We start from the raw sequence: 25,161 nt of genomic DNA, 5'->3' as shown, positions 1-25,161 counted from the left end.
AATCACATTGCTAATGTGAATGATGATGATGATATTATTATTATTATTATTATCATCACATTTATCTATAGAAATCGAACAAGAATTGCTGGTGTCTTCCTCCTATAAGTCGCTTTGGATAAAAGCGTCTATAAAGTAAAGATTTAATCACTGTTCAAAAAAGTGCTTGGACATTTACCGCTAAACAACAAAAACAAATTTTGCATCCAAAGAACAAATTCCCAATGTTTCACATAGTTCCATTTGTAAAATAAGTGTTTCACCTTTGAAACCTACATAAAATGTATTAAATAAATAAAGATTGGGAAGACCTGGATTAAAAAAAAAAAAAGTTGTGCTCACTTGCATCTGGTTCACGGAAATCTGCAGCGGACTACAATGATTTTCAACAAGCATGGCCGGGCAAGTGTCCCCTCCCCCCAACCCAATGTTTACCTTTTAAAAGTGAAAGTGATTAGCTGTCACATGTGAAACTGCAGCACAGCAGCCAGTGTAATGTGGTCTTTGCGTTTAACCCATCACCCTTGGTGATCAGTTGGCAGCCTGGGGAGCAGTCTGTGGGGACAATACTTTACTCAGTGGCACCATGGCGGCTCAGGATTCAGACAGGCAAACTTCCGATTAGGGGTCTGTTTCCTTAGAGGGCAGTCTAAGGCAGACCTGTGCAATCGAATAAGAACCTTGATGTGCCACACCTGTGGGGTGGGGTGGATTATCTCATTAAAGGAGAAGTGCCCACTAACACAGATTTGTGAACATCATTTGAGAGTAGAAAATGTTTCATATCTTTGAGGTCAGCTCATGAAAAATGGGAACAAAAACAAAAGTGCTGAATTCATTTTATTTTTATTTATTTGTATCATTATCTTTTTTTTAAATTCTTTGTTTTGGATATTTCATAAATAAAAATAAATAAATGTTGTGCTCTGTTTTCTCATAGGATGGGGGCCACAATGCCGGGGTGAACTGTGTACAGTGGCATCCAGAGGAGAGCGTTCTGTACAGCGGCTCAGATGATACACACATCGCAGAGTGGGACCTGCAGACAGGCAAAACACGGTGGTGGGTCTACCAGCTACTGCAAATTACATATGGCCACTACGGCTTTACCTGATGTGTAAGCCAGTGCTCAAGGGGACCATGTCTGTAAATGCTTGGACTTCTCTTGATAAGTGTTATATTAGTGTAATGCATCTAGGCATTTGTCAGTATATCAATTTAGTGCCTAACTGTTAACATTCAGTTTTTCACACTTTGATGTAGTGCTGCACGATTAATCTAATCGCAATCGTAATCGCGATGTCAGTCTGTGCGATTACATGAACGCAAAAAGATGCGATTTAAATGATTAGTACATGGATTGGATCGGATATGTTGCCGATCCATTCTCATTCTCTCAAAGTTGGCGAGCTGACTGAAGTCTCACATCTCAGTCGGATGTGACTTGTTTGGTCACATGACTTTTGTTTCGGAGACATATGGGTTTTTTGTGATTATTTTATATTTGTAGAATATTGTATTTTGAAAGCACTGGGCATTTCAGGTTGTTATAAGTAGTTTGTATGTTTCACTTTGAAATTAAACATTTCACTATTAGTTTGCGACTTTTCATTGATGTACAAGCAAGTGTCCTTTATCATATCGCAATATTGATCTCAATAATCGCAATATGTCTTTTTCCCCAAATCGTGCAGCCCTACTTTGATGTTGACGACAGTATCTATAACGTGTTTTTTTTTTCTTATTATTTGTTTCTCTTATGATTTCTTATAGTAAGCATTACTAGTTTTAGCTGGGAATTGTCAGGATTAAGTGTGTGTGTGTTTGTGCTTCCACGCAGTAAATGGAAGGCAGATCGTACCTCTGTGACAAGTCTGTGTGTGAGTCCAGATGGAAAATGGCTTCTTTCGGCTGGAATGGCTATTAAAATGTGGGAGTTGGAGACCAAGGTTTTGTACCGGGTAAGTTTGTACCATTTGTGAACTTTATTCATTCATTCATTCTTCTCCACTCACTCTGCATCTCACTATGTTTCAGAAATTCACAGGTCACTCCACCATGGTTACGACCCTGTGTTTTGCCACCACCAGACCCCCAGATAGCAATGGGCTCTACTTCCTGTCTGGGGCAGTTCACGACCGACTTCTCAGTGTCTGGTGAGTGAGTCTGCATACATAATTCATTTAATTAATAATAGTTTGTCAGCAGCCCTTCACCAAGTTTCTGACCGGTAGTTTCTCTTTTTAACATGTAATTTGTGAAGGTTTTTCAGTGCTCCTTTTTTTTTCTGCTAGGCAAGTGCGGACTGATGGGAAGGATAAGAACTCGGTGGTGTCGTTCACCTTAACAGATGAGCCCAAGCATATTGATTTGCTGACTTCTAACAGTAAAGAGGAGGTGAGTAAATGTAATATAATTTTGTTTTTTTTTGTACTTTGTTATTAATGCAGTTGTGTGTTTTGTTGCATTCTCAGCCTATGCGGTTAGCAGTGGTGTGTAAAGATGGACAGCTGCATCTGTTTGAGCACTTTCTTAATGGGTTAGTACTTTTCTAGACCTTTGGGTGTTTCACAAAGCAGGATTTCTCAATTGAGCAAGGCCCTTTACCTACATTTCTACTGAGAGTCAAGTTAACCAAGCTATCTGAGAAGTCCTGGAACACCTTCCTGGAATATAACAGTGTATCCAAATTAATGGAGTTTTATTTTAATTTTTTTAAACCCTCTATTCACATCAGGCCGTGTAAGAAGCCCCTGTCCCCAGTCTGTTCGGTGCAGGTATCTGGGGTTGGGACAAAGGCGAGTGAGGGAGATACCCCGGTGCCGGTGCCTCTCTTGGCAGCAACACTCAGCTCTGACAAACAAAATGTGCTGCTTGCCTATGGCAGCCACTTGCAGCCTGTTATAGAAAGAGCGGTGAGCCATTACAATGTTAAAAACTATTAAAATTAATTCTTATTGCTGATTAGGGAGCTGAGACTGTTTTTGTGTGATTGCAGCCAGTAAACACATCAGAGAGGCACATCTGCCTCATCCGGGATATATGCGCCACACTTTCCCTCTCCATAGACACTGCAATTACCAAGGTATTTATGATATATACATGATGATATTCTGTGCGTCAGGATCTGTTTGAGCACAGAAAAACTGAATGGGTCCGTTTTAGGTAAAAACCCCAGTAGTTAATGAGAAGAGCAAGATTCTGGTACCTGGGCTCCCAGGGCATCAGGCACCAGTTAAAGCAACTCCAAGTGAACCAGAGAAGAGGAAGAAAGGCCCCAGCAGCACAGAGGTATTCCCCCTCCCTTTGTTATCAACTGTTTTGCTTTAAGCTCAATCTTATTCATTATACCACAGTGGTTTTCTGTGGCCAATCATGTTCCACTGAGCTTGACTATCTTATTGGTGTGCAGATGACTATAGAAGAGCGTCTGGAACAGGTTGAACTTTCTGCAGCTGAAGGAAAGGGTCCTGGAAAGGGCGTCTCCTCTCTTCAGACAGACAGCTTTGCAGTGCTGCTGGTGCAGGGGCTGGAGAGTAAAGACAACACCATTCTCAATGTGAGTCTTGGTCTTTGTCATGGTCGTCTTTAACCCAAAAGGCTAAGATTGGGTTAAATATATTAGTTGCTGACCTTTTTATTATTCATATTACAGAAAGTTTTGCAGACCCGAAAGGAAACATTAATAAGGAATACAGTAGCCCGTTTACCCCTTCCTGCTATTTTACCATTGGTTGAAGAGGTGAGTGTTTCCTTTCTTGAGCTGTTGGGTGCAAAATCACTCTTAATCTGAAGAATTCAGCTTGCAACAAATAATGGCTATTCTGTCTTTTTATTATTCTTTTAGCTTTCAACAAGAATGCAAGGGAATCCAAACTCGTAAGTGAAATTTGTATAAAACAGTAAAAGTGCTGCTTTTGTTCCTTTGTGCCTTTGTTCATGTTCAAATGATCCTTCTTCAGGGCCATATTTATGGTGCAGTGGCTCAAAGCTGTTTTGACACAACACACATCTTACCTTTCATCAGTAAGTGTGGTTATTTATTTAATGTTTTCATTCTAGGTGACCATTACAGTGGACATGCAATGTAAATGGATTCAGTGATATAGGCCAAAAATGTAGTTGTTCTAAATGATCTGATTGTAGGGCTGAACTTTATATATCAAACTCAAACCGAAATTGCGATTTTTATAAATTGCAACGTCGTGATTTTGCAACCAGACTCTGCTCCTTCGGTTGATGTGGGACTACGCATGTGCAAAGTGAGTGAAATACTGGAGCCTTGTTGACCCCTATGGCGTTAGATTGCAGGCAGAAGAGAGGCAGAGCACGGGTAGACAACACGCTCGCTGTGAGATTTACCTTTCCTCTCAAAAATCCAGGAGTGTTTTTTGCGTGCTGCTTGAACGGTTGTCAGTGCCGAATCCGAAACACTTGCCTGGTTGGTTCCAGGAATATGTGCGACGTTTTCCGTGGGACTTAAATGCAAAATATAGGCGTGGGTTTTCTAAACTCCTGAAGGTTAATAATATCATTCCTGCTCTGTGTCTGTGAGTGTGATTTGAAGGGGCAGACCAAACCCTTCCTGCTTTGATTCTATTGGTTGTGCAAAAAAAGTTCTACAAACTCATCTTCATGAGATGCGGTCACATCCAACATATATATTAATTCATTGCCGTTATCTAGACACTGGGTCTAAATTTGTACAATACAGACTCTCTGCAATGCTTTCCTCAAAATGTATTCTCCATTTTTACGTCAATATAACCACGTGACTGAAACCCACCTCTTTCAAGTTTGAAATGCTGCCCAGTGCAGCGCCGTGTGAAACCCTAATTGTTGCACAACCGATCAGACAAGGTTTTCCGATTCGGCACTGACAACCCCTCTTGCACCACACAGCAATCACACTTTCATGTAATGAACATAACTGTACATTGAAATCTTCATTCTGAGTAAATAATTATTCAAATCTGACAATTAGTTCATTGCAAGGTTTCAATTAAATTTTTTTTTTTCCATTCTTATTGTAGTTACCAGATTTGGTATCTCAACTGGGAAGGCTCTACCACATGATTGAGAGCAGAGTAAAGTGGTACCAGCAACTGACCAGGCTTCATGGCAAATTACACTTATTAATGACTCAGGTACAGTACAGTGTTAATGAACAGGTATTTTATTAATGTCCACTTAAAAAGTAATAGCATTATTCTTTGAACTTTTGTCTTTCAGGTTGCAACAAGCAACAGCGTCCCCAGAGTTAGTGAGCTGGACCACACAGCAAAACTGGTCTATGAAGGTGAGACTAACAAGGTTTTTGGCAGCACTTTCTCTGCTGTTTTTTCTCTGCTGTGCATGTTGGCTTCTGCCATTGGTCTTTGCAGCTTTTGGTCTGAGTTGTCCATACAGTTTCTCATGAAACACCATTGTGCTTCCAACAGGGACAATCTTTGTATTGAATAGATCTTTAAATAGTCAACAATAGAAGTATGTGGCTTGTCTTGGGGACTACTGATGGTCCATTTGTCTGAAATCTTTTCTTGCAGACCCCAAATTACCTTGACTGTTAGCATTCTGCCTCAACTGTTGTACCACCCCTTTGCAACTTTTACCCAGTATTTTATTCTGTTGCTCTTTTATAGCTGCAATTGAGGCTGGCGGCATAATTTTTGCCGGAGAGGTGTGTATGTGGCCAACATGCACCACGAGCTGAAGTGAGTGGAATAAAGATAGTCCTAGAGTGTCAGGTTGAGGTGCCTCTTGTGGTATTGTTAGATGTGGCTTCCTCTGAGCATTTGGCAATGCTCCATCTTCACCTGCATCATATAGGCTTTCTCCTTTGGCTCTGTCTGCTGCAGCCTTAGCAAACTTGCAGCTGCATTTCTTAGGTTCTTGACCAAAACCATTGTCTTTAGATGTTATATACTGGCTGATAATTCAGGGTTTCTGCAAATCCTTGAGTCATAAATAGCTTTTTCCAAAATTAAGGCCTTAAATATCATTAAAAAAATTACTTGTGATCCTTAAATGACTTGTGATCCTTAAATGGGGCGGTCCTAGCCTGATTTGGTGCCCAATGACTTACAACAAAATGAATAATGAAAGTATCGAAGTTTCCCCCTTGTGGCTTGCTAAATTACGTCTGCAGAGATCAGTGAAAGCATGATTTTTGGACTAATTTAGGGTGTCCAGACGTCTTTTCCTGGGATATGTGATCGGCCAAAAACATGAATTATACACAATTCAGTTTTATTTTGTATTCTGAGATTCAGTCAGAGTTTTCCGGATCATAAGGCCCTATACTTGGACTGAAGCGACAATATATTATGTAATTCAAGGTTTACCAACTGATTAAACTGAGACTGGTTTAGACAGTCTCACTATGATAACAGTTCCTGCTGTGTGCTGGATTGGAGTCAGGGAACAGGTAGAGCTGTAAATAAATTGTATCATTTCAGTCTGGTTGAGCTTGTGATCAGTCAGCAAACACAAAGTTCTGGTCTCAAGTACCTTTTTGTTTCCTTTTGATTCACTGCTTGTACATTTGCTTAGGTGATTTTGTTAAAGGTTATTGCAGGTGGTAAATAAATTAACTTCTGTGAAACGATTTTTGGCCCCACATCAGGTGACTGCATATACAACATATATAAAACTCTTGGTCTTATTCCTGTTCTTCCATGGCAGGTGGTGAGCCAATGAAATTTGCATCAGAACTTAAAACATCCCATTTATATACTACTATATGTAGTACATCTTTATTAAAATGTACCTGGTCTTGAGAGAATTTTTTTTAATTAAGATTTATTGAGAAATGCAGGGATTCAAATATTTCATAATTAATTTTGAGTTTTTATTGATAGGCAAGACAGTGCCCTTTATCATATTGCTATCGCATATCGCAATATTGAACTAACGCAATATGATGCAAGTTCCTCAAATCCTGCAGCCCTGAAATAAGAAACCAAAATTATTGCAGCTGCCCCCCTAGTGGCTTTCTGCAGTTCAGGTAATAGTTGTCTGGTAACATTGATGGGCTAAAACATGAATATATGTGTACAATATTTTTTATTAAGTTCTAAGCATCTAAGCAAGTTCTACTATATATCAAATAATAATATATATATATATTTTTTAAACAGAGCATCTGACCCTCACAGTGAGAAACTGTAGCCGTTGGACAAATGTAGTTGATGGTCCTGATGTAGGGTCTTAAGTTTGATGAAAGCGCCCTTAAAAAAAGGTCTTAAATATTAAAATTGGCTTCCTTAAGGTTTTGGAATTTTATTTGTTCAAAAAAATGAATCTGTGTCCATGTTTAGTCAATGCCTATTAATCAGTTTATAGTTTAATTTGGAGTACTATAATTGCCACCTGATACTGTATGCTAGTATGTATGCTACTGAGTTTGAGTTTGATACGGAGTTTGTTCAGGCAAATTAAAAAATGTTCTCACAGGGGAGTATACCCATGGACCCAGCTACTCAATAATGATCAGAATTATACACAAGCTTTTTATAACTGGTTTGCCTGGGGGCCCAGAGATCTGGGTTAAAAGTACATACATAGCACCCCCACATCTGCTCACTTCCAGGGCATGGATAAAGTTCAGGCTCAGGAATTTTCACTGTTATATTTGGAAACAATTTATGTGTTCATTTTGAGACCTTATCTAACCCAGGTTATTGTTAACACACACTGTAGAACAGATAAGGATCTTACCTTCAAGTCAGTAAGCAAGTTGGATGTGTCCTTCCTGTTAACTCATCTCCATGGAACAGTGTTTATAGAGAGACCTGCACAACATCGCTTGATTGTTAGGGATGTAGAAGTGCTCAATCATCACAGGGATGTTCTGCATGGTCTCCCCTTTATTCCAAATCTGGATAACAACTGAATGCTGTGTCCTACTGCACTTTAGTTGTTGCTGTGGCTAATAGTAATGCAAATAAGAAGTAACCCATAATGCACTTTTCCCCATCCTTCTATTTTGGACAGAAGTAAGGAAAACCATTTGTAGTATATGAAATGCTTTTTGGTTTACTCACTCTCTCTTTTTGTCACAGAGTCATCTGAAGAAGATGAGGCTTCAGGTGATGATGGTCTGCCTGAGGATGATTCTGATGTAAGTGGTTCACTACAATCCAAACCCTAAAACCTTGTGTGTGTGGTTCCCCCCCCCCCTTTCCCCTTTTTGCAAGGACCAATGTCTGTTCTTAGAGAGAATGACATCATAATGTGTTAACTACTGTCAAAAGACTCTTTGTAAAACAAATGGTATTATAATGTTTCCAAAACTTTTGACTCTTAGGCCCTGTCCATACAGGGGCCTTTCGCTAAAACACAGAGACAGTATTTCAATTGCCCCAGAACGTTTATTTTCTGAAATTGGTTCCAGAGTAAAATTTTTCTCTTTTCCACATCTCTGTGTGGACTGTAAAGCAGCTTTTTTGTGTGAAATTGCTTATGTATTATCACATAACTCACCGGGGGAGATAGCCTTAGAAGGCAGAAGCAGGTGACCGTACAAAACCAATACCAGCAGATGTTTTGGTGCTCAATTTTACATCAACACCAACTCGACCCAGCTCCGCTATACAAAGTAGTTGAATATGCTGCTTTTGCTATGGGGCACAGTGCAAAAACATTGGTGTGTTTTCCTAAACTCCCAGTAAGATGTGGATCTTTGTACACTCAGAGACCGATAAGATCCGCTTTGCCTCCGTTCCGGCATTGTGTGTTTTTGAAGGGACAGACCGAACACTAGATCACTTCAATGCCATGATTCTATTGGTTGTGTGAACTTTTGAGGTCCGCACACAAGGCCACGGAGTGATGCGCTGTGCTCGGCGCTACGCAAGCTATAGAAAATAATGGGCTTCGGAACAAAGAGCAGGAAATGCCATATTCGGTCAGAAAGCTTCTGCTCAGTCCCTGACTTATTATTCTGACCTATAACCCTAAAGGAGTCATACATAAAACAATGGCATATAGTATGTTTTGTAGTTGTGCTGCCGAATCTCATAAAGCAACTACAAGAAATCCTCTCTATGGTGAATGACAGACAAAGCTGGAGAACAATGTGTTCTAGATCGCTGTAGGCCTGTCTAGACCTAATGTGAATTTTGCCATGTTGATTTTGTGATTTAATGTAAATAGAGCATAAATGTATTAGGAAAATTAGTTTGATTCATTTACTTAACCATAGTTGTGAACACCTTTTTTTACGTCACAGAATTGGGAGGATGATGAGGAAGAGGAGGAAGGCATGGACACAACTGAAAAACATGCAGATGAAGACGAAGAAGAGAGAAATGATGAGCCCAAAGCAAATGGTGATTCAGATTTGGATCCAGAAAATGAGAGTGAAGAGGAATAAGACTTGACTAAAAGATTTATATGGACCCTACAGACTTCTATATGATTTCATTTAATTTTCATGTTTTAATTTTACCAATACAAAAAACAAGAGGATATGTTTTATAGAATTTCAGTGGCAACATTGGATCAAGTTCATGATCTTTGTGTTGTCTGACCATGCATTTCCATCTGGAGTGGCACATGCAGACTGGTGTCTGAATAAATGCAATTTAACAGACTGTAATCCCACTTTTCCCTGTACTGCCTTCCATAATCCCATAAATGTTTGTTTCTGTGTTCACTGATCATCGCCGATATCAGCAGCGTATGCGTTACCTGCTTGTTGATTGTGTCCACTCGCAGTATATAAATCTGTATGTACAGAGCAACTTTTGTATGTTTCCTTTGGCAACACCAGAAAAATTTGGGATTAAACCGATTCTGTAAACTGTCCGTCTGTCGGATCATCTTTATAACCCATTTTTATCCTTCAGTTTATATTGAATTTTGTTTATTTTGAGTGAAATGAATGAACAAGTTAATGTCTGCATTCTTCACCTAAAATGTGAACATATCTTCTCATATTTAGCTTTCTGTCTTCATTTGTTTGAAGATGTAAATTAAAATTTGGTATAGTAGTTGAGCATTTGCCCACAAGAGCTTTGTTTGAAGCCAAACTATTTTATGTTTTTCAGTTGTACGTTTTCAATAAATGTACCTTTTCTGTTTCAGGTTTTATCTGCGTTACAGTGATGCTTTGGATTATTTTTTAATAAGGGGCTTTGATTTAATTAAGGTATAGGTTTAGGTAACTGGTGTTTTATAATTGAATGGCCTCAAACAATCATTACCATGCTTATTAAATTTAAATGTTAACACTGCTCTCCACATTAAGCAATAAATTTTTTTTCCTCACGTTTTTATTATTAGCTCCCCTCCATCTTAGTAAGATCCCACGCCTAGCCAAGAGGGGACAAAAAGATAATGTATGACAGTGTAATGGGGTCAGGTGTGCAAATTTTGAAATATAAAGGACACAAAGTTACTGTCTGTAAACAGAGTATTAAATATTGTCCTCAAGATTACATAAACCAAGACTAAGACATTGCTGAGACCAGTTTGGTATCAAGACAAAGATACTGCCGAGACATGAGGGTACCGAAACCAGACTAGGGCTAGAATCGAGATCACATTACTCAGATCAACTTTAGAGAAAAAGGGTGTTGCTCTAAAGAGCCATTACTCATCAAATTCATGTTATCTTTTCAATTATATTGAAGTTGTCATAGTTACGAGGTCTGATGGAAAACAATATTCTTAGCAATCCTCTCTAATAACCATTTTATCAGATAAAGATGGCTCAAAGAAGGGTAAAACCTGCAAAATTCTTTCTCATCTGGGCCCATGCTCTCACTGAATGCCAAACAACTGGATTATCAATTGACTTGCTTGGAGGATAATGGGAGTGAAGAACCAATCAAGGCCAGAATTCAGTTCATAGAACCACTGTGTCATATAATGTGTATTTGCTGCCCAGTTGTAATAACGGAAACTAGGCAGTGCCATGCCTCCATGACTCCAAGGTTGATGAGTCTTGGTGGATATATTACCCACTAGGCTGCTACCACCTCAATCCAAAGGATCATTTCCAAATATCAGATGGTGATATAAAAATGTTATAGAGCTGTTAGTGTTGGGGTGTGTTGGAAAATGTATATGAGTTATCATGCAATTACACTTTTGATATATTCATGCAATACCCTTTTGATATATTTCACATATATTAAACTGTATTAATCTTTGGAATGTTAACCTTTGGAAGACACCAACTATATTAATCATTGGTCACTTGGAAGAGAAATTGTGGGACAAGGGATGTTTTGCAGGATGAGTTCGGCAGGGCAGAGTGACCGCTACCTGAAGAGACAACGAACGGATAAGGGGAGGCCCGCAGACGGAGAAAAGCAGGAAACCGTCAAATCTACCATGAACTCGGCAACAGTGAAACAGGTAATAAGTCTATGTGCAGATATTAATTATTAGCTTATATGGTATGATTTTATGGTAAATGTACCGCCCTGTACCAAATAAAAGGAGTTGATGCGACTGAGACCACAGAACTCTAACAGGGTGGTAGTAGCCTAGTGGGTAACACACTTGCCTATGAACCAGAAGGCCCGGGTTCAAATCCCCCTTACTACCATTGTGTCCCTGAGCAAGACACTTAACCATAAGTTGCTCCAGGGGGGACTGTCCCTGTAAATACTGATTGTAAGGCGCTCTGGATAAGGGTTAATGTAAATGTGTTGATTTCGTCAACAAAATTTATGACAAATTATCTTTGTCAACTAACCTTTTTGACATGACAAATAACTATAGTAAAATATACCATGTGATATTGTTGCTGAATGAAAATAAACATAAACATGGTTTACAAAATTAAAAACTATTCTAATATGTCTCTTATTTTTCTCGTTGACGTCCAGTCACACGGATGACGTCACTTCCTCAGTATGCATTCGTTGATTAATTTGACTTCAGCATACTTTTGGTGTGTAAGCAGATCGCTAGGAGAAAACGACGAAGCGATCTTTACGACGCACTTTCTTTACCATGGATTGGAAATAAAAAACATGACCTTTTTATGTTTTGCTAAAGATAACCTTGTTGTAATACTTAAATGGGTTTTACTGAAAGAAAATTTAGTTTTTGTCTATTCTACTTGTTTGAAGCTGGATGTGTTGGATGCAGAAAACTGGCATGCATAATGATTCTTGCTGCTACTTAGGTTGATCATACTGTGCCCACTTCATATTGAACAGAACTCATTGGATCACCAAAAATTAATCTCTCTGAGGACCAGGGCAGTAAATCTTCATTTTCTACCTGAAAACAACATTCTGTTTTCACCAAACCCTTCTGTGGAATTAAATGTAGAAACAATGACTAGTCTTATTCTTTAACAATTAATGTTATATAAAAACATTGGACTGCAGTTTTAGTACCAATATCAAAAAGTCTGCGTAAGGTGTCTGCGAATTGCCACAAATTTAATGTGAATGCAAGAAAGCAGCTCATTGAAATGGTGGTGTGTCTCTTCGAGTCTTTTGTTACATGTCATAGGTAATGTGTAAATCTTAAGACAATACATTTAAATATCTCTAAATAGCCATATTGTAAGCGTAACCACGGATCGGGTTTGCGCGTGCGCAGTTGGAGATTCCGACCATGTGGACCATCCCCCTTTTAATTAATTGGCTGGCCAAAAAGTTGGCCACGCCTCCTGAACTATGACCGAACCAATTGGGCCGCAAGGGCGCCTGCTCGCTATAGTGAAACACGTGTTTCCTGGGCCATGCGTCGGGCTCAGTGTTGCCAGGCGTACCGTAAATTTTGCACGTCCGTACGATAAATAATTCCAACAACCATTTAATGGTTATTCCATTAGAACGTCAGGGTACAAACCCCTGTTTTCAACTGGTAGCGCAGACGTATCACATGCCTTTACAGCCAATCAATGCAAGGTGTAAGATGTGGTGACGCACAAAGTAAACAACGATGAGTGGTTTAAGCGCGGATTTGCATGGCAGAGTTGCAGATACGGACGACACGAACAGTAAGCACACAAACAGTAATCACACGCACTATCGGTGGTTAAAGCTTGTAGCCAGCCGTGCAAATGATATTCGATGATGTTCTGTGTAGAGCCTCATCCTGCACGCCACACAGGTAGAGGCACTGTTCTGCCCAGGGGTGGTTTTTGCAAGCGTTCTGTAGGTAAAAGTTGCATTGTACATTGTAATATTCACGGTCTATGATGCTATGCGTTATCGGGGCAGATTTTTCTGAGCAACGTCAGAATGGAAATTGCGAGTGTACGACTATTTTTCTCAAAATACGATCATGTTAAGCTCCTGGTATGATACTTCAACGTTTTGGATCTGGCAACACTGGTCTGATGGAATACGCAGACGTGCGCACAGCTCCAGTAATGGCGGCCGACGGAGGGGTCTCGTCGCTGATGTTGCCTTGCGTTTTTTCCCCCAAATCACACCAGTACCTGGCACTGTGTGCACAGGACGGCCGGCTGCGCATTTGGAACTCGGACAGTAAAACCCTTCACCAGGAATACGTGCCTTCTGCCCATCTGAGTGCCACTTGTACGTGCATAGTTTGGGGACCATGCCGGACGACCAAGGTATGTGGGGGAGCTGGCTACAGTAGTCCCCCGCTTGTCTCGCACGGCCAGTGGCCTATTCTGTTCCGCTGCAAACTCTTGGTTCTTCCAGCGTCGTGGTGACGGCACGGCCGCGGTGACCCGCCACGATCGGGCGCCGCAGACGCGTTGCCGTGGGTCCCGAGTTGGTGGATTGGTCGGCTAGCCCGTTAGCAGCAGCGCTGCCTCCGGTGGGACGCACATGTTGCCTGTCCCACATGTGCGACTAAGACGCCATCGGCGGCCTTTCTTCGAGAAATCCCGACAGCTGCTTTTCACGCGTTGAGCGTAATGGGTTGGCCGCGTTGTTTTAGCTGTTTAGTTTGTTGGCGCGGGAGGTTTTAGTTTGACGTCACGTTGCTTTAGCTAAATCGCTGGTGGCTAGCGTTAGCAGGAATGAGCACACGAGCCACACTTGCGGCGAACGTGGTGCTCGGAGTTGTGTAAATAGTTTCTGGAAGGATTTTCTTGCGTAAACTTAAGTATTTTTGGCATTACTGTGTTTCCTCCTCCATGCAGGTGAAGTTTTCTTAGTTCAGCCGGTATTTTATTGATGTCAACGTTACAAGTAGGTGGCGTTTATTTGTCCATAGAAGTAGCCATATTACAATGCCAAAACGTTTTGTGTCCTATAATCGTGTTTTCCCCCCAACGACATTTTACAGCATTTATCAGACGCCCTTATCCAGAGTGACTTAAAATCAGTAGTCTTCTGGTTCTTAGACGATTGTGTAACCCACTAGGCTACTACCAACGAGGAACATTATAACCAACAAACTATTTAATTAAGCTAAATTTATAGGACATTGCAGTTTTATAGTAATTAGTAACAATACGTTTGACTTTGGCAGCATGAAAGCGGCTTAATTTTAGTCCTGCACTTCTAAAGGAAGTTTTGTAGATTTATTTTGTCCTCTGAAAATTTGGTGACATCAGTTTATTCTCTTTGGGTTCCAACAGGAGGGACCTCAGAGGAAAAAGCGGAAATCCGAGGTGGGACAGACTGCAGAGAAGCCAGACCTGTTGGCATTGGGTACAGCAACAGGCAGCATCCTCATCTACAGCACTGTGAAGGGGTCGCTTCAATGTACACTGGTAAGGTGTCATTTTGGCCACTTTGCTCCATTAACTCAGCAGGCTTCTCTGGCATTTGTATGAAGCTGACTGTAGGGAATGTTTGAGGAATGTGTGCAAGAGCTCGGTATCCCAGGGAGTGTCCACTTGCAAGCACTACTCGCATTTACGCAGTTAAGGGTTTTAAAAGTGCTCTTATGGGCAAGATAAACCAAAACAGCTGTGATGCTTGTTTGCATAATTTCACAAAATGTATTTTCCTCATTATTATTCTTCATTTTGGAAGTGTATTTTATTGTATGTTGGTAAATGCTGTGCTCTGTTTTCTCATAGGATGGGGGCCACAATGCTGGGGTGAACTGTGTACAGTGGCATCCAGAGGAGAGTGTTCTGTACAGCGGCTCAGATGATACACACATTGCAGAGTGGGACCTGCAGACAGGCAAAACGCGGTGGTGGGTCTCATTGTTCCCTCAATTCCTGCTAAATATGCAGTATTGATTCAGTGGGTGCCTAGTGGTTAACACATTCGCCTAAGAACCAGGCTACTGCAAATTGACAAATCCCGTTCCTCACAATATAGATATAAATCACAACACTACCACAGTAAGGATGGATGATTGTATAATCTCAATCGCTGATTATGATTAAATTCAGATCAATCTTGGTGATCAGTGCTGGGCATGTTTCTCGATCACAATAATTTACATCTTTGGTGTGTGTTTACTGGGCCTGTCATGAAGTTTCACACTCTATACTGATACTAAGGATGGTACTCAATTTTATTTTTGATACTACCGGGGGGGCACAAATAATAATGTAATGTAATATATATAATATATTCCTAATATATTTAGTTATTTTCTTAATAACTAAGTTTTTGTAGAATATTTTTTAAGTCAGAACACATGAATAAATAAAAACTAAACAAATGAATAAAGTACATTTCTTTCATTTATTCGTTTATTCATTTAGTGTTTTTGAGCCAAACCAGAGTACCCGTGGGGTCTTAAAGACTTAGACAAAAAGTCTTATATTTTGTATTAATAAATTAAGGCCTTGAAAAGTGATTGAATTTAGTTCAAAGCCCCCATATTGATTATTTACATGATATGGCGCCACAAAAAACATGAATTAATCGACCCCTAATCAATGAATTAAAAAAATATAGCACCAAATGTTTTAAACTAATATCGGTGCTTTGTGAAGAAGTCATTCTTCTGCATTTTGGAAAACGTCACCCAGCCTGGCAGGTGTGGGGCTGAAAATATTAGGTCCTATGGGGCATATTTTCAAAGTTTCACTTCAGGAATCAACCTCGAGGGAATAGAGGATAAAACCTGGTGTGTGGTCTTTTGATTTTTTTTTTATTTTTTTTTTTTTTATTTTTTTAAACTCATATCAGAGGTGTACTGGAAGGAAGGAAAACCCGCTTCTTAGCTCGTTTGTAATGTAGCCTCAAAAATGCACAAGACCTGCTAGAATAATAATGATCATAATAATAATCCTTAGCATTTATTTCCGATTATTTACCTCATATGCCATGAAAGGTCCGATGTGTGTTTTAAATTTAATTTAAAGTGGTCTTTAATCTTTACTTGATGATTAAAAACCCTGGAGGTACCCTGCAAACTGCTATTCCCAATAAGTGAGAAATATATGTGTGTTGTGCAATTACAAAATTGTGAAAACGCAGAGAGAGAAGCAAAGCTCACTGCCATGCCATTGTAGTCTGTGAACAGACAGGTTTAAGTATCGATATCGGTGCTAATTAATATTGAAATGTATACAACTTTAGTACTTGCATTACTATTAAATGGAGAAACATGGCTGCCAGACATCCCAAGTCTTCAGAAATTTCCAGGAGTCTTCCGCATATTGATAGTGGCTCCTTGATGCCCGCAAATTGAATAAAATAGTCTGATAATAAGAGCAAACGGTGTTCGTTGTGCACTTGAGAGAAGCATAATCATGGCGGAATGAGATCAGAATCATATTTATTGGCCAAGTAAGTGCAAGCACATACAATGAATTTGATTCCAGTAGATGGTGTGCAAGGATGCGTGTAAGTGTTATTGTACAAGTTGTGCAATTTGTTTGTACTGGTTATAAATACTATATCTACTGAGTAGAAATAAATATAAGTATAAATACATAAGAATGTACATAGGTCTATAAATAAATACGCAAAAAACTAAATCCTAGATACAGAGTGTACATAAAGTGCAATGTTGAAGGTGATTTGCAGTGTGACAGTTTCAGCTGTTTAGGAGGAAGATGGCGAGGGGGAAGAAACTGTTCCTGTGTCAGGTGGTCATGGTCTGCAGGCTTCTATAACATCTGCCAGAGGGCAGCAGGTCGAAAAGACTGTGACCAGGGTGTGAGGAATCGGAGATGATTTTCCCTGCCCTTTTCCTTGAGAGGTACAGGTCCTGGATGGAGGGCAGGGGGGCACCGGTGATCCTTTCTGCTGTCCTTACAGTCCGCTGCAGTCTCTTCCTGTCTCTTGTAATGGCTGCTCCATACAAGGTGGTGATGGAGGAGCACAGGACAGACTCTATGACCGCAGTGTAGAACTGGATCAGCAGCTCCTGTGGAAGACTGTAGTTCCCCAGTTGGCTCAGGAAGTACCTCTGCTGGGTCTTTTTGAGGATGGAGGAGATGTTGGTCTCCCACTTCAGGTCCTGGGAAATGGTGGTGCCCAGGAACTTGAAGACATGGCGGAATGAGATGGAGAGAATGTGTGTATGTGTGGATCACTGGATGTGTTGCCTGTTCATATAGGCCATGCTAGACATGATTGGCTTATTTCGCTAAAAAATTTCAGTGTGGGTGGTCCATTTATATAACTTCTTTTGGACCACAGTTATGATAACTTTGAAAACATCGTGGGGAGTGCCCCAAATAATAAAATTATACAACTCATTTCACCTCAGACTATAGCAGCACTCAAATAGTGGGTCAGGTGTGTGTGACTGTGGAACAGGCTTATTTTTTTTGTCACAGGGAGAGTGCACTGAACAAGCGCACACAGGATATGTGAAATGCAGTGAATAAATAGGCAGATGTAGAGAGAGATGGAGATAATGAGACAAACATAAGTCTTCGAAAAAAACATCCTTCCAGGGGGCTCCACAAACAGGAAGAAAAAGTGTTTCTTAAAATTAGTTTGTTTCTTAAAGGTCCCCTTTCATGATTGAAAATTTCAAATTTCATGTTGAGAGATTATTTAACATTAGAAGTTTCCCCTAGCAACACATAATATAGCCCTTAATCACACACAGAATGTCTCAATGGGCTTTGACAGACCCTACAGTTGACACCCCCCACACTTGACCCTTCTGCACACAAGGGAAAAACTCCACACAAAAAACTCTAGAAACCTTGGGAAGGAGTGATACAGAGAGGGACCCCCTTCCAGGGTAGAGTGAGCCTGCAATTGGTGTCAGTGCAGGGTTGGTGATGATTTGTCCAAGAAGAGAAAAAGTCCTACAGTTGTAGAGGTGGAAAAGTCCAAAGTGTAGTGTAGAGCATCTGTCCATGTTTGGAGGTACTGGACAGTGCAGAGTAGGTTTTTTAGTCCAGTGTCATGGTGTACATTACGTGTCCATTATGATGCTACTGGTCCATTTGAAGATCCCTGAAGCTGTAGTTGTTACGGTGGTGGTGGCTGTGGTGACCCTCTGGTTCGTCGTCGGTAAATAACGTGGTGTCTGGGACTAACAGAAGGCCAGAGAAAACAGATGGGTTTTCAGTTTAGATTTAAACACTGAGACTGTGTCTGAGTCCCGAACACTGAAAGGAAAGCCGTTCCACATCTGCGGAGCTCTATAGGAGAAGGATCTGCTCCCAGCTGATACCTTCTGTACTTTGGGTACCAATAGTGACCCCGCACCCATTGAATGCAGGGGGTGTGGCGGGTCATAAATAACTTAAGAGTTCACTCGCCTGTGTATGGTCCTGTTGGGGCTAGAAATGGCAAAACGGCGCGTCCTGGGGAAATCTCATTGTGGGACTGGATCAAAGTGGCTGTAATTCTGCACCAAAGCTGAATTTCAGAAAGAGACTTCAGATATACTATTAGGGACTACTAAGATTAGGTCTGAATTATCGTGTATTCTGTATTCGAGTATTTTTTTAATTTTTTTTTTTCCTCTCTCATCGAGTAATCTTTTGCATTTTTAAACAACTCTATTGATAGTGTGTTATGCAACATGAAAATCCTCTTAAAATGAGCAAGCAATTGGCTGTTATTCCTCACAAAATTATTTTTTTTTAATTCAAACTCAATACTTTTATTATTAGTTTAAAATCTTTGGGTTACTGGCTCCAGAACTAAGCCCATTTAATCAATCTTTCTGTGAAACATTCATGATGTACATGAAAAAACTATGAAACATAGGTTAGCCTATTTGTCCTTAGTTTTAGTTTAATAAAAAAAGGTGCTGTAGCATTGACAAAGTACTTTTATGGTAAGCCAGGTCCTTTTTACAGTGTATACACTGCACTACGTTGTCCATGCAGCGTAAAATGGTCCCACACTTCAGACATTTTATGCCTTTTACACACACCGGTATCTTAATTTTCCGCCAATAAATCACGGCTCCTTAAATCTTTGAAATGCGTGTCAGTCCATGTAACAGTCCGTGTAAAACGATGATTCCGGTGCTGCGCAGCTCCGCACTGCGAAGCTCCACAGGAGTGAAATGATAATAGATGGACTTTGGTGACGAATTAAACGAAGTCTCAAGGCAAAGAACTTTCCTCGAATATTTTTTGTAATCAACAAATTATTCAAGTTATTCAAATAATCATTTCAGCCCTAACTAAGACCTATATAAAACCAAAAAATGGGTGGTAGTAGCCTAGTGGGTAACACACTCGCCTATGAACCAGAAGTCCTGGGTTCGAATCCCACTTACTACCATTGTGTCCCTGAGCAAGACACTTAACCCTAAATTGTTCCAGGGGGGGACTGTCCCTGTAACTACTGATTGTAAGTCGCTCTGGATAAGGGCGTCTGATAAATGCTGTAAATGTAAATGTAAAAAAATCATATTATGGGACCTTTTTGAAACTAGTTTGTATTAATGTGTCTTAATATGAAAAGAACAAGCCAATTTACCTGTTTAGCAAAGTCTATTTAGAAATACTAGTAATAATAGTAATAATGGTATGTAACTTTCCTATGAGGCCGCCGCGGAGCAGCCTCCTCCGTCCACTATGGCCAGCCAACAGAATCAGAAGTCCAGTAATAACAATGTTTACTAGGGGTACATAATATAAAATAATTAAGCACTGAAATTCTGTATTTTAACGATTTAAAGATTTTTTTTTTTTCAGGATGTTAAATAGTATTACTGAAAGTGAAGTGAAGTGATTGTCACATGTGATGCACAGCACATGGTGCACACGGTGAAATTTGTCCTCTGCATTTAATCCATCACCCTGAGTGAGCAGTGGGCAGCCATGACAGGCACCCGGGGAGCAGTGTGTGGGGACTGTGCTTTGCTCACTGGCACCTTAGTGGCACCTTGACAGATCAGGATTCGAACCGGCAACCTTCTGATTACGGGGCTGTTTCCTTAACTGCTAGGCCACCACTACCCCTAGTTCTAACTGGGAGTTGTCTGGCTTAAGTGTGTGTGTGTTTGTGCTTCCACGCAGTAAATGGAAGGCAGATCGTACCTCTGTGACAAGTCTGTGTATGAGTCCAGATGGAAAATGGCTTCTTTCAGCTGGAATGGCTATTAAAATGTGGGAGTTGGAGACCAAGGCGGTGTACCGGGTAAGTTTGTCCTATTTAGCATTTGTGAACTTTATTTATTCATTCATTCATTCTTCTCCACTCACTGCATCTCACTATGTTTCAGAAATTCACAGGTCACTCCACCACGGTTACGACCCTGTGTTTTGCCACCACCAGACCCCCAGATAGCAATGGGCTCTACTTCCTTTCAGGGGCAGCTCATGACCGACTTCTCAGTGTCTGGTGAGTGAGTCGGCATACGTTATGCATTTAATTAATCATAGTTTGAAAGGCTGATATATTGAAACCAGATCAGTTCGTCGGACGAGGCGTGCAGCAGGGCTCTCCGGGGCTCTTGCTATCAACTCGTGCTATGCTAATTAAAGCAGAGTTCGTAGTTTTATGTACGGTTATGCTACAGTTTTGAACCCACATAATGTAGTGAATAATTGCAAATTAAATTGCAATCGTGATATTAGTCAAATAAATTGCGATTGGATTTTTTTTTTTTTTTTTTTTTCTTAAATTCGTTCAGCCCTAGTAGTTTGTCAAGCCATTCACCAAGTTTCTGACCTGTAATTTCCTTTTTTTAACATGTGGTTTGTGAAGGTTTTTCAGTGCTCCTTTTTTTTCTGATAGGCAAGTGCGGACTGATGGGAAGGATAAGAACTCGGTGGTGTCGTTCACCTTAACAGATGAGCCCAAGCATATTGATTTGCTGACTTCTAACAGTAAAGAGGAGGTGAGTAAATGTAATATAATTTTGTTTTTTTTGTACTTTGTTATTAATGCAGTTGTGTGTTTTGTTGCATTCTCAGCCTATGCGGTTAGCAGTGGTGTGTAAAGATGGACAACTGCATCTGTTTGAGCACTTTCTTAATGGGTTAGTACTTTTCTAGACCTTTGGGTGTTTCACAAAGCAGGATTTCTCAATTGAGCAAGGCCCTTTACCTACATTTCTACTGAGACTTAAGTTAACCAAGCTATCTGAGAAGTCCTGGAACACCTTCCTGGAATATAACAGTGTATCCAAATGAGTTTTATTTTGATTTTTTTTAAACCCTCTATTCACATCAGGCCGTGTAAGAAGCCCCTGTCCCCAGTCTGTTCGGTGCAGGTATCTGGGGTTGGGACAAAGGCGAGTGAGGGAGATACCCCGGTGCCGGTGCCTCTCTTGGCAGCAACACTCAGCTCTGACAAACAGAATGTGCTGCTTGCCTATGGCAGCCACCTGCAGCCTGTTATAGAAAGAGCGGTGAGCCATTACAATGTTAAAAATTAAAACTAAAATAATTCTTATTGTTGATTAGGGAGCTGAGACTGTTTTTGTGTGATTGCAGCCAGTAAACACATCAGAGAGGCACATCTGCCTCATCCGGGATATATGCGCCACACTTTCCCTCTCCTTAGACACTGCAATTACCAAGGTATTTATGATATATACATGATGATATTCTGTGCGTCAGGATCTGTTTGAGCACAAAAAAACTGAATGGGTCTGTTTTAGGTAAAAACCCCAGTAGTTAATGAGAAGAGCAAGATTCTGGTACCTGGGCTTCCAGGGCATCAGGCACCGGTTAAAGCAACTCCAAGTGAACCAGAGAAGAGGAAGAAAGGCCCCAGCAGCACAGAGGTATCCCCCCCTTGTTATCAGCAGTTTTGCTTTAAGCTCAATCTTATTCATTATACCACAGTGGTTTTCTGTGGCCAATCATGTTCCACTGAGCTTGACTATCTTATTGGTGTGCAGATGACTATAGAAGAGCGTCTGGAACTTTCTGCAGCTGAAGGAAAGGGTCCTGGAAAGGGCGTCTCCTCTCTTCAGACAGACAGCTTTGCAGTGCTGCTGGTGCAGGGGCTGGAGAGTAAAGACAACACCATTCTCAATGTGAGTCTTGGTCTTTGTCATGGTCGTCTTTAACCCAAAAGGCTAAGATTGGGTTAAATATATTAGTTGCTGACCTTTTTATTATTCATATTACAGAAAGTTTTGCAGACCCGAAAGGAAACGTTAATAAGGAATACAGTAGCCCGTTTACCCCTTCCTGCTATTTTACCATTGGTTGAAGAGGTGAGTGTTTCCTTTCTTGAGCTGTTGGGTGCAAAATCACTCTTAATCTGAAGAATTCAGCTTGCAACAAATAATGGCTATTCTGGCTATTCTGATTTAGAAACAGTTGATGTTTGTTGTAATGTTTTTTTTTATTTTATTCTTTTAGCTTTCAACAAGAATGCAAGGGAATCCAAACTCGTAAGTGAAATGTGTATAAAACAGTAAAAGTGTTGCTTTTGTTCCTTTGTGCCTTTGTTCATGTTCAAATGATCCTTCTTCAGGGCCATATTTATGGTGCAGTGGCTCAAAGCTGTTTTGACACAACACACATCTTACCTTTCATCAGTAAGTGTGGTTATTTATTTAATGTTTTCATTTTGGGTGACCATTACAGTGGACATGCAATGTAATTGGATTCAGTGATTCAGACCAAAAATTTTGCCAATTATCTGATGGCGATATTAAAATGTTATACAGCTGTGAGCAATCACACTTTCATGTAATTTACACAACTCTACATTCAAATTCATTTGAGTAAATAATTATTGAAATCTGACATTAGGTCATTGCAATGTTTTAGATTTTTTTTTTTTTTTTGTTCTTATTGTAGTTACCAGATTTGGTATCTCAACTGGGAAGGCTCTACCACATGATTGAGAGCAGAGTAAAGTGGTACCAGCAACTGACCAGGCTTCATGGCAAATTACACTTATTAATGACTCAGGTACAGTACAGTGTTTATGAACAGGTATTTTATTAATGTCTACTTAAAATGTTTATGTAATAGCATTATTCTTTGAACTTTTGTCTTTCAAGGTTGCAACAAGCAACAGCGCCCCCAGAGTTAGTGAGCTGGACCACACAGCAAAACTGGTCTATGAAGGTGAGACTAACATGGCTTTTGGTTTGGCTTGGGGACTACTGATGGTCCATTTGTCTGAAATCTTCTCTTGCAGACCCAAAATTACCTTGGCTGCTTCAGCTGACTGTACCACTCCATTCTGCCTCAAAACTGTAGTACAGCCCAGTGTTTTATTCTCAGTGCTGCTTTTTGTAGCTGTAATTGAGGCTTGCACCATCATAACTGTGGGTATGGCCAACATGATGTCCTGCACAATGAGTGGAAGAAAGATAGTCCTAGAGTGTCAGTTTGAGGTGCCTCTTGTTGTCCTCTGTTAGATGTGCCTTCCTCTGGCAGGGTCCTATACTAACTCGTTGCACTGGTACAGCTTACTTTTTTCTTAGGCACTCCACCACAAAAGTAAGGTGCACCAAAAATATCTGATGTCCATGTGTTTTCAACGGCATCACATTTAAAAATGCAGTTTTACAGGTTCCCTTTATCTCCTTTTTTTTAAATTGTTTTTTTATTTGACACCCAATTCAACAAGAAACTTAACTTACTGAAAGTGTGTTGGTTCTTGACCGAGCTATAAATTAAATAAAAAGAAAATCTAAATTAAAAGTGCAAGTGTTTTTAGGGCTTGAACTTGATTATGATCTTGGCCTGATGGTCTGTTTGCTGCCTGTCGCTGATAGGCAGTGGGCAGAGGGGACACATGGCCAGTACATTTATCACTGTTTTATAGATTGACCGTGCTTTTTCAGCATTTAATTTCGATCATTTCTATCACCGTTCGCGCGGTAAATGAGCAGTCAGCTTGAAGTTGAGCTTTACAGTACATAGTGAAACAAAACACTTCTCTGGAACCTGGTGCTACATGTGACATTTAAACAAAGTTACATACTGACATAAAGTGCACATGTGCGACACAAACTTGGCTTCATAAAGTGCAAGAGTAACAAAAACCATGTAGACAACAATGAGACAAAAAAATAGTGCAAACACTGCTGTGCAGAATTGAACATTGAGCAATATTATCTATTATTGCAATGTAACAGAGGTAGTCTCTGGGCGGAAAAGCATGAGAAAGGGGAGGTAACCATTCCCCTTATGACTACATAAGGGGACAAATTACACATATGGCCGTCTGAGCTGCCACTCTCTGAACAATGAAGCAGAATGGCCAGAGCACGCTTTACACCACTTCTGGCCACTGCAGGACCAGGGGAACTCCTATTCATGTAAAATAATCTCACAAAGTGAAATTCTCATGGTAGAAGACCACAAGTGCAGTGGCGGCCTAGCTTCCTGGGAGCCTGTCATGACTGCCCACTGCTCGCCAAGGGTGATGGTTAAAAGCAGAGGACACAGTCACCGTGTGCTGTGCTGCAGTGTATCACAATCACTTCACATTCATTTAACAAATGCTGTGAGTCTCATCCCTGAAATTCTGATTGGCTACTAGAGAGATAATGTTTTTGGCAAGCCGTTCTCATTTGTGCTCCTACCAGGGCAGCGTTCAAAATGAAAATTGTTTGCAGAAAGATAGAAATGCAAGTGGATCCTATGATATTGTAATACAAATGTGGAATCTCTGTGTAGGCAATTTGTTGCACAGATGAACTCGTCATGCACTCTGCTTTTTCATTCCTGCTGTTTTGTCACAGAGTCATCTGAAGAAGATGAGGCTTCAGGTGATGAAGGTCTGCCTGAGGATGATTCTGATGTAAGTGGTTCACTACAGACCTATAGCCATATGACGTTTTCAGGGACCAATGTCTGTTCTTGGAGAGAATAACTACGTAATGTTGTGTCATCATATCATACATTTTGCAACTAGTTGTTTTCAGGCTCCTTTGTAAAACAGA

General features: G+C 40.4%; 1 protein-coding gene across 5 annotated transcripts in view; it reads left to right on the top strand.

Moving 5' to 3' along the window:
- Window positions 1-25,161, top strand: part of wdr43 (WD repeat domain 43) — a 28,622-nt gene that overhangs the window by 2,247 nt on the left and 1,214 nt on the right. The window contains exons 2-18 of one of the 5 annotated variants that reach the window (XM_028978112.1): window positions 13,367-13,555; window positions 14,534-14,668; window positions 14,981-15,102; window positions 20,315-20,435; window positions 20,521-20,639; window positions 21,036-21,138; window positions 21,215-21,279; window positions 21,474-21,651; window positions 21,737-21,823; window positions 21,904-22,029; window positions 22,147-22,284; window positions 22,381-22,467; window positions 22,616-22,647; window positions 22,731-22,794; window positions 23,060-23,173; window positions 23,266-23,332; window positions 24,961-25,019. In XM_028978112.1, coding sequence (XP_028833945.1) covers window positions 13,367-13,555; window positions 14,534-14,668; window positions 14,981-15,102; window positions 20,315-20,435; window positions 20,521-20,639; window positions 21,036-21,138; window positions 21,215-21,279; window positions 21,474-21,651; window positions 21,737-21,823; window positions 21,904-22,029; window positions 22,147-22,284; window positions 22,381-22,467; window positions 22,616-22,647; window positions 22,731-22,794; window positions 23,060-23,173; window positions 23,266-23,332; window positions 24,961-25,019 — 1,806 coding nt within the window. Of the gene's footprint in view, window positions 1-940; window positions 1,063-1,840; window positions 1,962-2,037; window positions 2,157-2,294; window positions 2,398-2,474; window positions 2,540-2,737; window positions 2,916-2,998; window positions 3,086-3,165; window positions 3,292-3,412; window positions 3,560-3,655; window positions 3,743-3,847; window positions 3,880-3,962; window positions 4,027-5,033; window positions 5,148-5,232; window positions 5,300-8,063; window positions 8,123-9,232; window positions 9,809-12,760; window positions 12,974-13,112; window positions 13,556-14,533; window positions 14,669-14,980; window positions 15,103-20,314; window positions 20,436-20,520; window positions 20,640-21,035; window positions 21,139-21,214; window positions 21,280-21,473; window positions 21,652-21,736; window positions 21,824-21,903; window positions 22,030-22,146; window positions 22,285-22,380; window positions 22,468-22,615; window positions 22,648-22,730; window positions 22,795-23,059; window positions 23,174-23,265; window positions 23,333-23,405; window positions 25,020-25,161 lie in introns of those variants that run through there. The other 4 variants (XM_028978122.1, XR_003749609.1, XM_028978097.1 and 1 more) reach the window with 4 other exon arrangements.

This window comes from Denticeps clupeoides, chromosome 1, assembly GCF_900700375.1.
Source record: "Denticeps clupeoides chromosome 1, fDenClu1.1, whole genome shotgun sequence".
In the NCBI taxonomy this organism is placed as follows: Eukaryota; Metazoa; Chordata; class Actinopteri; order Clupeiformes; family Denticipitidae; genus Denticeps; species Denticeps clupeoides.
Note: the sequence above shows the minus strand (reverse complement) of the source record. Positions and strands in the feature narration are given on the sequence as shown.